This window comes from Puntigrus tetrazona, chromosome 11, assembly GCF_018831695.1.
Source record: "Puntigrus tetrazona isolate hp1 chromosome 11, ASM1883169v1, whole genome shotgun sequence".
Lineage (NCBI taxonomy): Eukaryota > Metazoa > Chordata > Actinopteri > Cypriniformes > Cyprinidae > Puntigrus > Puntigrus tetrazona.
The window spans coordinates 7,759,239-7,772,125 of NC_056709.1; the positions used below are offsets into that span (position 1 = coordinate 7,759,239).

Consider the following 12,887-nt stretch of genomic DNA (forward strand, 5'->3'; position numbering starts at 1 on the left):
AAAATGCTTTTGATCTCAAAATAAAGCACTTTCTCTCTGTACATGGCTGTGGGCACTAACAGTTTTGTGGTGCTTGTAATTATTTCTAATTTATTAAAATATTATTTTATTTCAAAATCTAAAAAATTCTAACCCTTAGGTGTTTTAGAATGTAATATTTCTGTAAAGGCTAGGGACAGAAAAATAAACATTTCCGTAGAATGACCCTTGTGTCTTTAGCGGTAACCATAGCGACCGTACATTATTGTTGACAGAGCTGGTGATTTTTCTGGACTGAAAAAATTGAACTGCTGACAGCTTGGTCCCCCCTAGTTAAAAAAGAAAATCAATATTATGATGTAAACAACACAGCTACAACAAACAGAACTGGTATTGGTTGTGTTATAGTGTGTGAGTAATACATATAATAATAGTGTGTACAAAAAAATATTTTTTATATATTAACGTCATAAATATTTGTTTTCTCAGATTACGCTTTTGTTTTAATCCACTTAAGTTTGAATTAAAATGTTTTAGAAGTAGACGCTCTGTCAAAAATGCGTTAAAGGGAACGCGCTTCACTTGAGTTTGAACGCTGATCGTTTATGTGACGTGTGCGCATGCGCAACCCTTCTTTCAGCGCTTTGCGCACGAGAGCCCGAGTTACAGTAACTGCCTGTGATCTTCCCCGTCGTGTGTGCTCTTCACTAATGACTCGATTTGAGCACAGCTCCCCTGACTTGTTGATGCCTGAGCTATAAAATAGTTTTAAATAATGAAGCACCCATCACCCTGCTGTCATCTCGCACAAAGTTATAAAATTGTCTCCGGCGAAGTTTGGCGGTGTTTCAAGCGAGCGGAGCGTTCAGAGCGCATTGTGTGAGGCTGACGGCGCGATCAGTCAGCGGGGTTTGATGAGAAACAGGTGCACGGTTCGGACTCATTAAGGCCGCTGTCACCATTAACGAATCGCGCGCTCCGCGGTCTTTCATCATAATGACAGGTCAGCGCGCACTCAAGCTGCGCGCGCCATCAGAACGCGCGCAGAGAAACGCGTTCACGTTTCTACACAAATACCGCATTCTACCGAGATACAAACGCACACAGTCTTAGACTTCCCATTGGCTCCCGTTGTTGTTAAATTAAACGAATCGTAATGACCCCTACCTCTATTTTATGCTTTTTACTGTCTGACATGGATTTTATTTGGGGCATGGCACGTTTATAAACATTTTTACATACATTTACCCAACGGTCATTCTGGATGACAAGTGTATTGGCTTTACAGTGTTGTAGATTAAGCTACTAGTTGGATGGTTTTAGCTGGTTTATGATGGTTTTCCAGTCTGACTAGCCAGAAGTGGCTTAAAACCGCTCTAAAACAAAAAAATAAGTAATTTTTTAAAAAAGTCTGAAAAGGTTGGAAGACCAGCAATGAAGGGAAAAATGTAGATGCAAAAAAGAGTAGATCGTATACGAAATCCTAAACCTAAAACACAAGTTTTATTTTTTAAGACATTTATTAATCTATTCATTAACAAAGTTAGAATAAAGTATAGGAAAAATGAAAAAGTATTGTCTTGTAAAATGTAAATAATCTGTTCAATCAAAATATTTGTTTCTGTTTATAATACAACATATACACTGTAAAAGTAGATTCACTACAAGCAGAAGTATGCAAACATAAAACACCATCAAGGTAACGTAAAGGAATATTTCACCCAAAAATGAAAGTTCAGTCACCATTGACTTCCATAGCAGGAAAAATAAATGCTATTGAAGTCAGTGGTGACCCAAAACAGCCTGGTTACCAACTTTCTTCTAAATATCTTCCTTTGTGTTCGGCAGAACAAGGACGTTCATACAGATCTGGTACTACTTGAGGATGATCAAATGATGACAATGTTTTTTCATTTTTGGGTGAGCTATTCCTTCACCCTGCAATCGATCGCGATATTCTACAGTGGGGGCCTCCCAGGACCACTTGCTGAGGGCCCCCGAAACACTAAACGTGTATCGCTGTACTTGCACTATACAGTATACTGCAGTCAGAGTGCTGTGATCAGCATTGAGTCTTTAGCCCGTGGTACCCCTGTTTGTTTAGTCATTCCCCCAACATAATCTCGAACAGTGTTCCTCCGAAAGGTCCCTACTCTTTCCTGTACCTGAGTGAAGCGTGGAGATGTCAGCCTGCGTTTGTTTACCTGTGTTTTGATAACGCTATAATGCTCTGTGCCTGACACCCCTGCCTGTATCAAACTAATTGGACCTGGAGGAGAGCAGGCAGAGAGGGGAAGTTGACACCATAATTAGCTTCTGAGCTCACTCCGTCTCGGCAGCGAAACTCTTAACAAGGGCATTTTTTCACCCAGGGATTTGTGGGAGCTGAAGACAGTTGCGGTTCCATGGCATTAAACAGCACCTCACTGGCCTCTGAGTCTGTATGTGCTGTGAGCTTGTAGAAAGCACACATACATGTCTGCTCTAATGCTTGACCAACGATGTTTTGTTTTTTTGATTGACATCGAGTTTAGTAATGATCAATTTTAATTGATTTTAAATAAGTAGTTAATTGAATTGTTAATCTGCTATAGTTTGCTATAATAATTTGCCTAATAATTACTACTTTTTTTCAATTTAAGATTACACTTAGTATTTTGTTTTTGGCCTTGCAATGATGATGATGTATTATTATTCCTTTTAGTTGATTAATAGTTGATCTCAATTGGTCTCATTTGTAATGATAGTTTCTCAATTTGCACACAGTGATTCATAATGATGAGACTATTAGAAGGTTAGGGGCTTTTGTTGTTAAAAATGTAATATCAATTTGTGATTCTGATTGTAATGCATCTTTGCAGAAATGCAGATGTCAACAGAATTTGTATTTACAGGTGCACACCCGGGGTTATTGTTATCATCTGTTAAGACAGTAGCGTTTCTAACGATAAATGGATACATTATCAGATGTATAGACAGTGACTTGCTTACATTAAAAAGCATTGACATTTTCCTTATTTGTCCATGCTTTGATAACAAAAATATTGTCTTCCTGCTATTCTGCCATATGTTGTCCTCCGATGACCTACTTCATCAGCAGGGCGTTTCTAAACACAGTACCACTGCTGGCTAGGTGTGTGTGTGTGTGTGTGTGTGTGGGTTTTGGACTATTCTCAGCTCAGTACAGCCCTGCAGGGCTTTTGTTTCTGACATCTGATATAGTCTGGCAAATCCTCATATTGCGTAAATCTATATCTCATATCTTATTGGCTTCTCATCATGCGTAGATAAAAGGTTTGACGCTTACTTATTTTATTATTATTATTATTATTTATAATTTTTAAAAAGTTTTTAAGTATTTAGGATGCTCAGATGCTCTGAGGTGAATGGGTGACATCAGTATAAGAGTCCAAACAGCTCATAAAAATATCACAACAATCCACAAGTAAGTCATAGAACTCCATTCCAATCAATTAAAGTATTACGAAGCAAAAAATGAAGGTTTCTAAGAAATAAATCGACCTTTAACACATTTTTAACCTAAAAGCAATGTTTTCTGCCAAAGAGTCCTCTATCGGTGATATTGGTTTCTCAGGAGGAAAATATTAAACAAATAAGCTGACAGAGGACAGCATTATGGACTGCATTTCGTCTAATTATGTGTACGTTTACTACAAAGCTGCAGCTTTTTCTCGCTAGAAATGAATTGATGGTGTGGAGTCGTGTGGCTTATGTGCGGTTTATTGAGATGTTTTAATCAGCAAACTGGACTCTTATTTTGACGCCTCCCATTCACTGCAGAGGATCCATTGGTGAGCGATGGAATGATGTTCCAATGAAGAATCAAACCTCTTCAATGGCCAGGGGGTGAGGAAAATTTCAGCATTTAATTTTTTTTAATGAAACATTGCAGTTAATGCTATTAAATTGTGTTTTTTTTAACAACAACAAAAAATGTTCTTCACAATGCAGGACTTTTAATTCTAAACAACCCAGAAATAATCACCCGTGTGGTGCATTGGCTGAGGCTTCACACATGTGTTTGCAGGCTTGCATAAAATATATTTCCAGCTCAAATCTGAATAATCGAACTTTTTATTCCGGATTATTTCACTTACCAGCAATAGAGCAGTAAGAAGATCTATTCCCTCTGTGTCAAGCCTTAAAAAAAAAAAAAAAAAAAAAAAAAGCTCGTATATTACGATATTCACCATCTATAATTCATAACATGCAAAGTCTCCGAAACATAGCACTCTGTTGTTATTTATACATACAGGTGCGTTTTTTGTTTGTGCGTTTTATTTAAAGAAGCCGAAAGCTAGTCCTGTTGCTTGCGAGTCAGTTTGTGGTGTTTCTGCGGTACCTGGGCACATGATTAATGAGCGCTTGTGCTCTGTACTGAGGAAACAGGTAGGATTTGAATTCCTCATTAGCTGTGATTCCGGGCCAGGTCTCCTCAGTTGGGGTGCCTGGTTATGGAAAGAAGCGAAAGTATTTTAGCGCGTGTCCTACAGTGAGATAATTAGACCTCCATTCAGCCTCAGACGGGGCACCCGCGACCACCCACAGCCCGCTCGCTGACCGCCTGACGCATACCGCATAAAAAATAGCAGATGTTTTGTTGATCTGGCAAACTCTGATCCGGTTGGCTGGCTTTGCACAGCTTCTGGATCAAATTGCGCAGGTTTTCATGTTTACAGCTGGCTTTTGAGGAGCATGTAATCACTCAGTCTGAGAGTTTGCCAGTAAGTCACTTAGTAGTAAGTGAGGTTGAAACTAGTAGTTTTGGGTGCCAAGAAAGTGTGCAAGTTTGCGTGTCCTTTATATAAAGACAAATGTTGAAGATTGCGTTCATTGTGATTTTCACTTCCTGTTTTCGCCTCGTTCTATAAATGAGCAAAAGTGTTTTTTGAAAGAAATATTTATTACTTTTATTCGCAATGGATGCATAAAGTGACATTTATACCGTCAACATATTAGAATGATTTCTGAAGGATCATGTGACACTGAAGGCTGAAGTATTATTTATATATATTATTAATATAAGTAGAAACAATCGCTTAAAATTGTAATAATACATTGCAATACTATTTCTACTATGTTTTTAATCAACTTGGTGAACAAAAGACTTATTAAAAAGCATTAAAAACCTCCTAACTAACTTTTGAATGGTTGTGTGTAGTTGTTTTAACTAGTTTGAATGAAAATGAAAAATGTAACTAATTTATATGACGCTATTTTAAAGGTCATTATTTTGGTTTAACAGTATATGTTGACGTGCTTTAATGTTCAAAAAACAAATTTTTCAAATGTTGTGGATTATTGTAACATCTCTCAAACGTTTGTTTTCTACAAAGACCCTCCTTCGGACAAACACCGTCTACTCTGATTGGCCAGCTGACACAGCGCATCGCGATTGGCTGAGCACCACAAGCGTGCGTCAGAAATGTAACGCCCCTTTCCATAATCTCTCCAGTTCAGCTTTATAAAGACACTTATAATGTTAGTTCTATCGTCAGTTCGTATGTATTTGCGGTACACAACCTTGATGTAACCTTAATGATTCCTAACAGCGTCTGCTTTCAGAAAACCAACTAAATATGGCTTTGGCGTAGAAACACATCTCTCTTGACGTGACGTCAGGAATGTTAAAAGTTCTTTATGGAAGCACAGATGCCAATAAACAACCTTCATCATTTATACATAACAATTAAAAGTGCACAAAATGTCTCCCGTACCCATGAGGCGAAATATCAGGTGTAGTTCCTCTTTGACAGTGGATCCGGGAAACATGGGGCGACCCGTCGCCATTTCGTACAGGATACAGCCCACGCCCCTACAGTCACACAGAGACATCCATCATTTCACTTCTGCGTTATGATCATAAAATCTCTTTAATTTCAGCGCCCTTATTCTATACGTCAAAGCTTTTAAATGAAGCCAGCAGACATCATTTGAATACATCAAGATCGGGACTGTCACAGATGTTTTAGATACGGCGTCTCTGAGAATATTCTCCTATCACAGTTTGACGTCTGCTTGACTGGAGGGTAGTTTGGGGAAAGCTGCGAGGTGGAGATATGGGAAAGACACATGTGGCTGCTGTCACGCTCGGATTGATTAGCCCACTGGACTAATCCTGAGGATTAAACACAACGGCATTTTTATCGAACAGGACGGCTTAGCTTTAAAAAAGCATTTATGTCCGAGTCCGTGTCAGCTATCCAAGGTTGCCCGAGGAGCGCGTGTCAGGGTGCGCGCGTGACGTTAAAAGGTTGTGTCAGGAAAGACAGAATTCAATTTTCTAACTTAATGTTTCTTCTGGAGGACTGAGCAACAGTCAAGAGCTCTTTGGCGTGATCAAAAGGCAGTTTGATGTATTATTTCATAAGGTTCATAAATGGGATTTTTTTTTTTCTAAAACAAAAGGTGAACGTGAACCCATTAATTTTGTTATTTTGACACGAGATGTTAAATAAATAAAAAGACTGAATTGAATGCGTTTGAGCGCTGAGAAAGCAAGAAAAGTTACAGTGACGGCAAACATTTTCATCTCAAAAACATTTTTTAAGGATAAACTTAATGTGATGCATATTCGTCGGTCATACATAAAACAAGTAAGATTTATATAACAGTACTAATGAATTTACAATATGTAAACCAATCTGTTCCACAGCTAGCTGTTTTTTTTTTTAATTTAATTTATTTTTAATTTTTATTTATCAATTAAATGGATTTCTTTATTCAAATTAAACAATTTATATATATATATATATAAAATTATATATTTTTAATTATTATTAATTATTAATTATATTAATTATTATTTTCTTTATTTGCAAATAATATCTAAATCATATGGTTAAAATTGCCTGTTTTAAATGAAAGTTTGTATTAAAAAAATTGTGTTACTGTTAATTCGATCTTGTTAAATATGTCTAGTTAAAATTTGTCTAATTTAAAAGGAATTAGATTTTAAAAATTTCCCAAAAAAAAAAGACATTTGCTGAAAAAAATGTGGTGGTGTTGTTTTTGCAAATGTATATAATTTCTCATTTAAGTGGTTGTATTTATTTATTTTAATAATTATGTTGACTAGTTAAATGGTTCAGTATGTCCAGAGAAAGAAAAGAGTTGCATATTTAAAGGAAATATGAGTAGTGCTTTGTTTTACAAGTTGTTTGGCGGTTCATATGATGTTGTTTACTGACCCAAGTGGAAAAAAAACAATTTATATCACGATTATTATTTTAGATTCTAAACTATTTTTGCCTTTTTAGAGACCCTGAGCATTGTGTGTTAGCAGCGTTATTAGTTTTGCTATCACATCGTGTCTGATGCCGTGTTGTAGCTCTATTCAGTGTTTTCTAGTGGCGTTCTTTGAGGGAAACGTCTTACCACATGTCTATCGGTGTGGAGTACTCCGTAGAACCCAGCAGGACATCAGGAGGTCGATACCACAAGGTCACAACCTCATTCGAATAGGTTTTTGTTGGGACTGATTTCGCTCTGGCCAAACCTTAACAAGCAAGATAAGACGGATAGTTAAGACGATGAACAAACGTTGCTGGGTAACCCAGAATCCGAGCCAAGAGTCGCATGGGAAACCGCTGCTGGGTAATGTGCTAAAACAAGTCAAATATTCTTTGTACCGCGCACCAAAGTAAACGCATCAGTGGAAATCCAAGCCTTGTAAGAAAGTCTCACCAAAGTCTGCCAGTTTGAGTTCTCCTTTGTCATTAATGAGCAGATTCTGAGGCTTCAGGTCCCGGTGGAGAATCTTCCTCTTATGACAATATGATAAACCACGAAGAAGCTGGAACATAAATATCTACAAGGACAAAGAGGCAGATGTTAGCATTTCTAGACTTGAAGCGCCAACAAAGACCACATTTTAAATGTAGCCCGCCTTTTAAGATGCATCGTTTTGAGCACATTTTAAGGCAATATCACATGTATCCACTGCAAATTTTGAAAATAGTTATTATTTACTGCTATTTTAGTTTCATTGTGATATTTTTAATATTAATATTTTAATAATACTATTTTATAGTTTAAATAACATAAGATTTACCATATTTTTGTACGTATTTTGTAATATTTTAGATTTATTTTAAATCTTAGTTTATGTGTGTGGTGTGTTTTTAATAGCTTTTATTTATTTTTTTTAATATATATTTTATTTCAGTTTATTTTACATTGTATCGAAAAGGACAATGAAATTTGTCATAATATCAGAATGCATTGCGAATTATTCTTAATATTTGAAAGTTTAAAATTCAGCTATTTTTTATTAGTTTCGTTTAAAATGTTAATGACCTTGTTTCCACGCATTTTATTTATTTTTTACCTGACACCGTGTTTTATTCAGGTGCAGCATGATAAAGTGACGTGTGAAAAGCTGTTAGCTGTCGAATTAAAAAAGGTGATTACCGCTGCTAGTTTAATTTTTATTAATTTATTCATTTTCAGCCTAAATTCCCGTTTATCACAAAACATATGGACACTTTCCAAATCATTAGATGCTGTTAATCAGCGTTTGAAATGTCAGCCGGAGATCTATACGTAAGTTCTACTTAATTCTCCTTTTAATAAATTGACTTATTAGTCATTTAAACGAACTAATTAGTCAATTATGGGTTCCCAGTGCTCCAATTTCCCCACAAGTAAGAAAAATCACAAATTAGACCCCATTGCTTCTCTGGGTCTGCTAGGTAGCCCCTCCCAGTACAATCTCATTGGTCCAAAATCCAGCTTTTCTTAACCGCACGCCAAAGCATGTCTTCTGATTGGCCGTGATGTTGTCGGAACATCTTTGTGCTCGAAGTCGGTTGATAAATTGCTTGTCGTTGGAAACGCAGCAACGTGTTAACGTCACATTCTGTCAGAAGCAACTGTCATGTGACGTTAGGATGCCGTTGACTTTTAATTGTTGATGTTTTTTTTTTTATTTCTTTCACCGTTACCTTCACATTGTGCATGCTCATTAGGTTTCCACAGTTGTCGAGGTACTGCTTCAAGTCACTGTCCTGCAAAGACAACAGGTTATGACGTTAAAATGGCATTTCAAACAGACCGGTCCCGTCGCTTTTAAGAGCAGTGTGCGTCAAATATCACCCCGCCTAAAATCACAAAGCACCGTGCCATGAACTGTAGCCTACAGGCTTCTGTACTGTTTTCATAGCGTTGTGAGAAAAGCCGTGCGACGTGGCTTACCAGATACTCGAAGACGAGGGTGAGACATCGGTCCGTGTGGATGATGTCATGCAGCGTTACGATGTTGGCGTGCTTCAGGTTCTTCAGGAGCGACACTGGTGCAACACAACAACGACAGGGTGACAATGAGCACCTGTAATAATAACCTGGGGCAGGGTTGTGCAACATCCGGAATTCGAAATGAAATTGGCTTTTGAAATTCTAATCCAGTTCTTGAAATTTTAATCGAGCCGAACAGGTTGCAGAATTGTCATTCAAATTAGAAAACTGGGCTGTGTTGTTTTTCAATAATTCGTACTAAGAGATGAAACGATATTATTCATTAACAGCGAACATATTTACTGTTTCTGAAAATAATTAATAATAATTAATATGTTTGTTTGTTAATTAAAGGCACTTTTCACTTTTCTATATTGACCCCTCTTTATTTATTCTAATTCAAATTCTTTTTATGTTTTCTTTTTCATTAAGAAAAAAGCCCTAAACACAAAAATTACTAATGAATTACTACTAATTACTCTAATAATTTTCTAATATGATGATTTGCTTCTCAAGACACATTTTATATATATATATATATATATATATATATATATATATATATATATATATATATATATATATATTTTTTTTTTTTTTTTTTTTTTTATTTTTTTCTTTAGCAACATTATAAATGTCTTGACTATCGTTTTTGGTACATTAATTGTGTCCTTGCTGAATTACTAAAAATCTCTAAAGGATTATATAATTCATTAGTTAATGATTTTTTTTTATGTCATTTTAATTAAATAATTACAAAACTGGATTTTGAATGCTCTTCTAGCCCTCATTTTAAATCTTTTTTTTTATGCGGCAGAAAGGAGGAATGAACGCTCACTTTTCTCCGAGGTCTTCTGTGCTTCAACCTTTCCTTTGAAGAAAAGAGATCTACGTAATCTCAAATCTTAAAGGAGCTGATACTTACAGAGCTGTAAAAGAGCTTAATTTTGCCTAACCCTGACCTCTCCTGACACGTTTTTCAATGCGTTCTTTCATGGCGTGAGCTCAGGAGCCACTGGGTGGCAGCCTTGCTTCACACCGGTGCGTTCCATTAGCAACCCCGCTCACGTACTCCATCTCATTTAGATGGAGTGATTCAGGCTGGGTGAGGAAGATGCCTGTGGCTTGCCAGTTTAGAATGTATACTCTTCGTGACAATGTGGGTTTTGAACAACTGAGGAGTTTGAAATCATAGCGTCTTTTGAGGGAGGAGGACGCTACCTTCCCGTATGGCCGTGCACGGGGCGCCCTCTTCGTGCTCCAGACGAATCTCTTTCAGGGCCACCAGGTTTTCTGTGAGTTTGCTGCGGCCTTTGAACACCGTTGCGTATGTGCCCTGTTTGACAGACAGGAAGACGAAAATATGTCAATCTTCTGGGGAAGAGGAGAGGCGCTGAATAGATCGGCGGTGCTCTACTGGGTTTTGCTTGGATTTCACTTTGGTAGCCCGAAACGGTAGCCGAAAAGCTAACAGAATTGAGTTGAAATCAAACGTTATTATTACTGTAAACCGCGCAACCGCAGCAATACGACAAATTAAGAGCATGTTTGGTTCTCAAATGCATCTTTGATGGACAATTGTTGCTTTAAAGGCATGTCACATAACCTGTTGGCGTCTGTCTGATCTCACAGGCTTTTACCGAGTGACAGATTAATTTGAGCAAAAATATTCTAGACTTGCTTCTAATCTAGATTCTACACTTTTTGACTTGACATGCAGACCTTGGTGTCAACAAGAAACCATTTAGTTTGTCCTAAAAAAACAAGGTAAATTGCATTGTCCTTAACTAAGCACTCTCAGAAATAAAGGTACAAAAGCTTTCATCGGGTCGGTACCTTTACAAAAGGGTCCATTTTGATCTTAAAGGGACATATCAGTACCTAAAATGTACATATTTGAACCTAACAGGTACAAGAGTATACCTTTTTAAAAAGGTTACCATCCCAGGGCCCGCTTTTGTACCTATTTTTCTGAGAGTGTACTGTACCTGCAATTCATTAGACGAGAACCACCGAATTAGACCAGTATGAAGCTTCTTTCAGATCTGTGGTGGTGTTGATCTAGTTTCTAGTTTGGTTAGAAATATTCGTCCATAACCACAATGTCTAGAAAATGCAAACTTCTCGTAAACACTTATGCAGTTTTTGTTTTATGTGGATAATATGGACGCCCATATCCGCCTCTGAATAAAAAATAAAAAAGGTTATTGCATCTTTTTGTATCTCACAATTCTGACTTTTCTATCTAAGAATTTCGAGATATAAACTCACAAGTGATAAAGTCAGAAAGTCTCAAAATTGTACTTTATAACTCACAATAAATTGGCAATTCTGACTTTATAGCTTTATCATTTTAAGTTTATATTTCACATTTCTGAAAAAAAAACTACACATTCAGAATTGCGAGATAAAAGTTGCAATAACCTAATAAGTGAGGTAAGTGGAATAGGAAAGACATGCAAGAAGATTGGAGTGAACTTCTAACCTGAGCATGCTGTTTCATGCATGAGACGCAACAGTCAAAAGTGTCCATGTTTACATGGAAAAACACCGGAAAAGGAGCAGAATTTAATAAAAACCCGTGTAGAACTGCTGGAATGCCCCGCTGTATGTCTGATATGTCATGTTTGCATCATGGTGACAGGCTGAAAGCTGCTGTTGTTTTTACAGAACGCTTATAGTTGCCAAGTCCGCTTGTGTTAAATCATTTTGACATTAAATTGCTTAAACAAGTGCTTTGTTTAACACTTCTCATCAGCTTGGAATAGTTACATAAGTTTAAAATAAATCAAGAATCGATCAAATGTTCTGGAAAAAACATCGAGATTATAATCGTTTGCCAAATCTCCCAGCCCTACGATTATATTGTTAAATGTAATTTATTCCTGTTATGCAAATCAAAATTTTCAGCATCATTACTCCAGTCCTTAGTGTCACTTGATCCTTCAAAATCATTCTAATATGCTGATTTTTCAATTAACATTTCTTATAATAATGTATTTAATATTTCTGTGGAAATGGTGATAGAACGTTCTTAAGAACAGCCTTTATTTGAAAACATTATGTAACAATATACATGCCTTTACTGACACTTTTGGTCAATTAATTGTGTCTTTGCTGGATAAAAGTATTAATTTATCCAAGAAACACTTCAGTGGGTTCAGTTTGGATCAAAGCCTTACTACATACTTAGAAAGACCTAAGATGGTTATTGTGTAAATTGATAATATAAATTAATTTACATAAAAGTGCTAAATTACATGCCTATAAGGTTTTTAAATGTAATATTTCCGATATTTTGCTCACAAAAGAGCAGTTTCTAGCTAATGTAATATTTTAGACCGGAGCATAAAGAATGGAATAAAACCATTTTTCAAAAATTTCAGTAATTTCCCTGACTTTTCCAGGCAGAGCTAAAAGCACCTTTAAACGTTAATGAAAACATTTATAACCGCTGCTACAAAGATATGAAAACCTGCTTTACCGCCGTTTGTTTCTTTATCGAAGTGAACCCGCTGCAGCCCGAGTCCAGTGTTTTTCCAATACTTCAGGTTTTTTCTCACGCAGTCATTAGATACGGTATTCCTCGGGGTTGTACTGTATGTAGTACATTATTTCTCACAATTTGCGATGTGCATGCTTTGTTGCACTTA

The 12,887-nt window shown here is 36.6% G+C and overlaps 1 protein-coding gene across 4 annotated transcripts in view; it reads right to left on the reverse strand.

Moving 5' to 3' along the window:
• The window catches only part of cdk18 (cyclin dependent kinase 18), a 75,713-nt gene that overhangs the window by 4,713 nt on the left and 58,113 nt on the right, over nucleotides 1-12,887 (reverse strand). For all 4 annotated transcript variants that reach the window (XM_043251400.1, XM_043251399.1, XM_043251403.1 and 1 more), the window contains 8 exons: nucleotides 10,456-10,570; nucleotides 9,196-9,290; nucleotides 8,946-9,008; nucleotides 7,687-7,810; nucleotides 7,378-7,498; nucleotides 5,718-5,815; nucleotides 4,343-4,448; nucleotides 4,098-4,140 (listed from right to left, as the gene is read on the reverse strand). In XM_043251400.1, coding sequence (XP_043107335.1) covers nucleotides 4,098-4,140; nucleotides 4,343-4,448; nucleotides 5,718-5,815; nucleotides 7,378-7,498; nucleotides 7,687-7,810; nucleotides 8,946-9,008; nucleotides 9,196-9,290; nucleotides 10,456-10,570 — 765 coding nt within the window. The remainder of the gene's footprint in view (nucleotides 1-4,097; nucleotides 4,141-4,342; nucleotides 4,449-5,717; nucleotides 5,816-7,377; nucleotides 7,499-7,686; nucleotides 7,811-8,945; nucleotides 9,009-9,195; nucleotides 9,291-10,455; nucleotides 10,571-12,887) is intronic.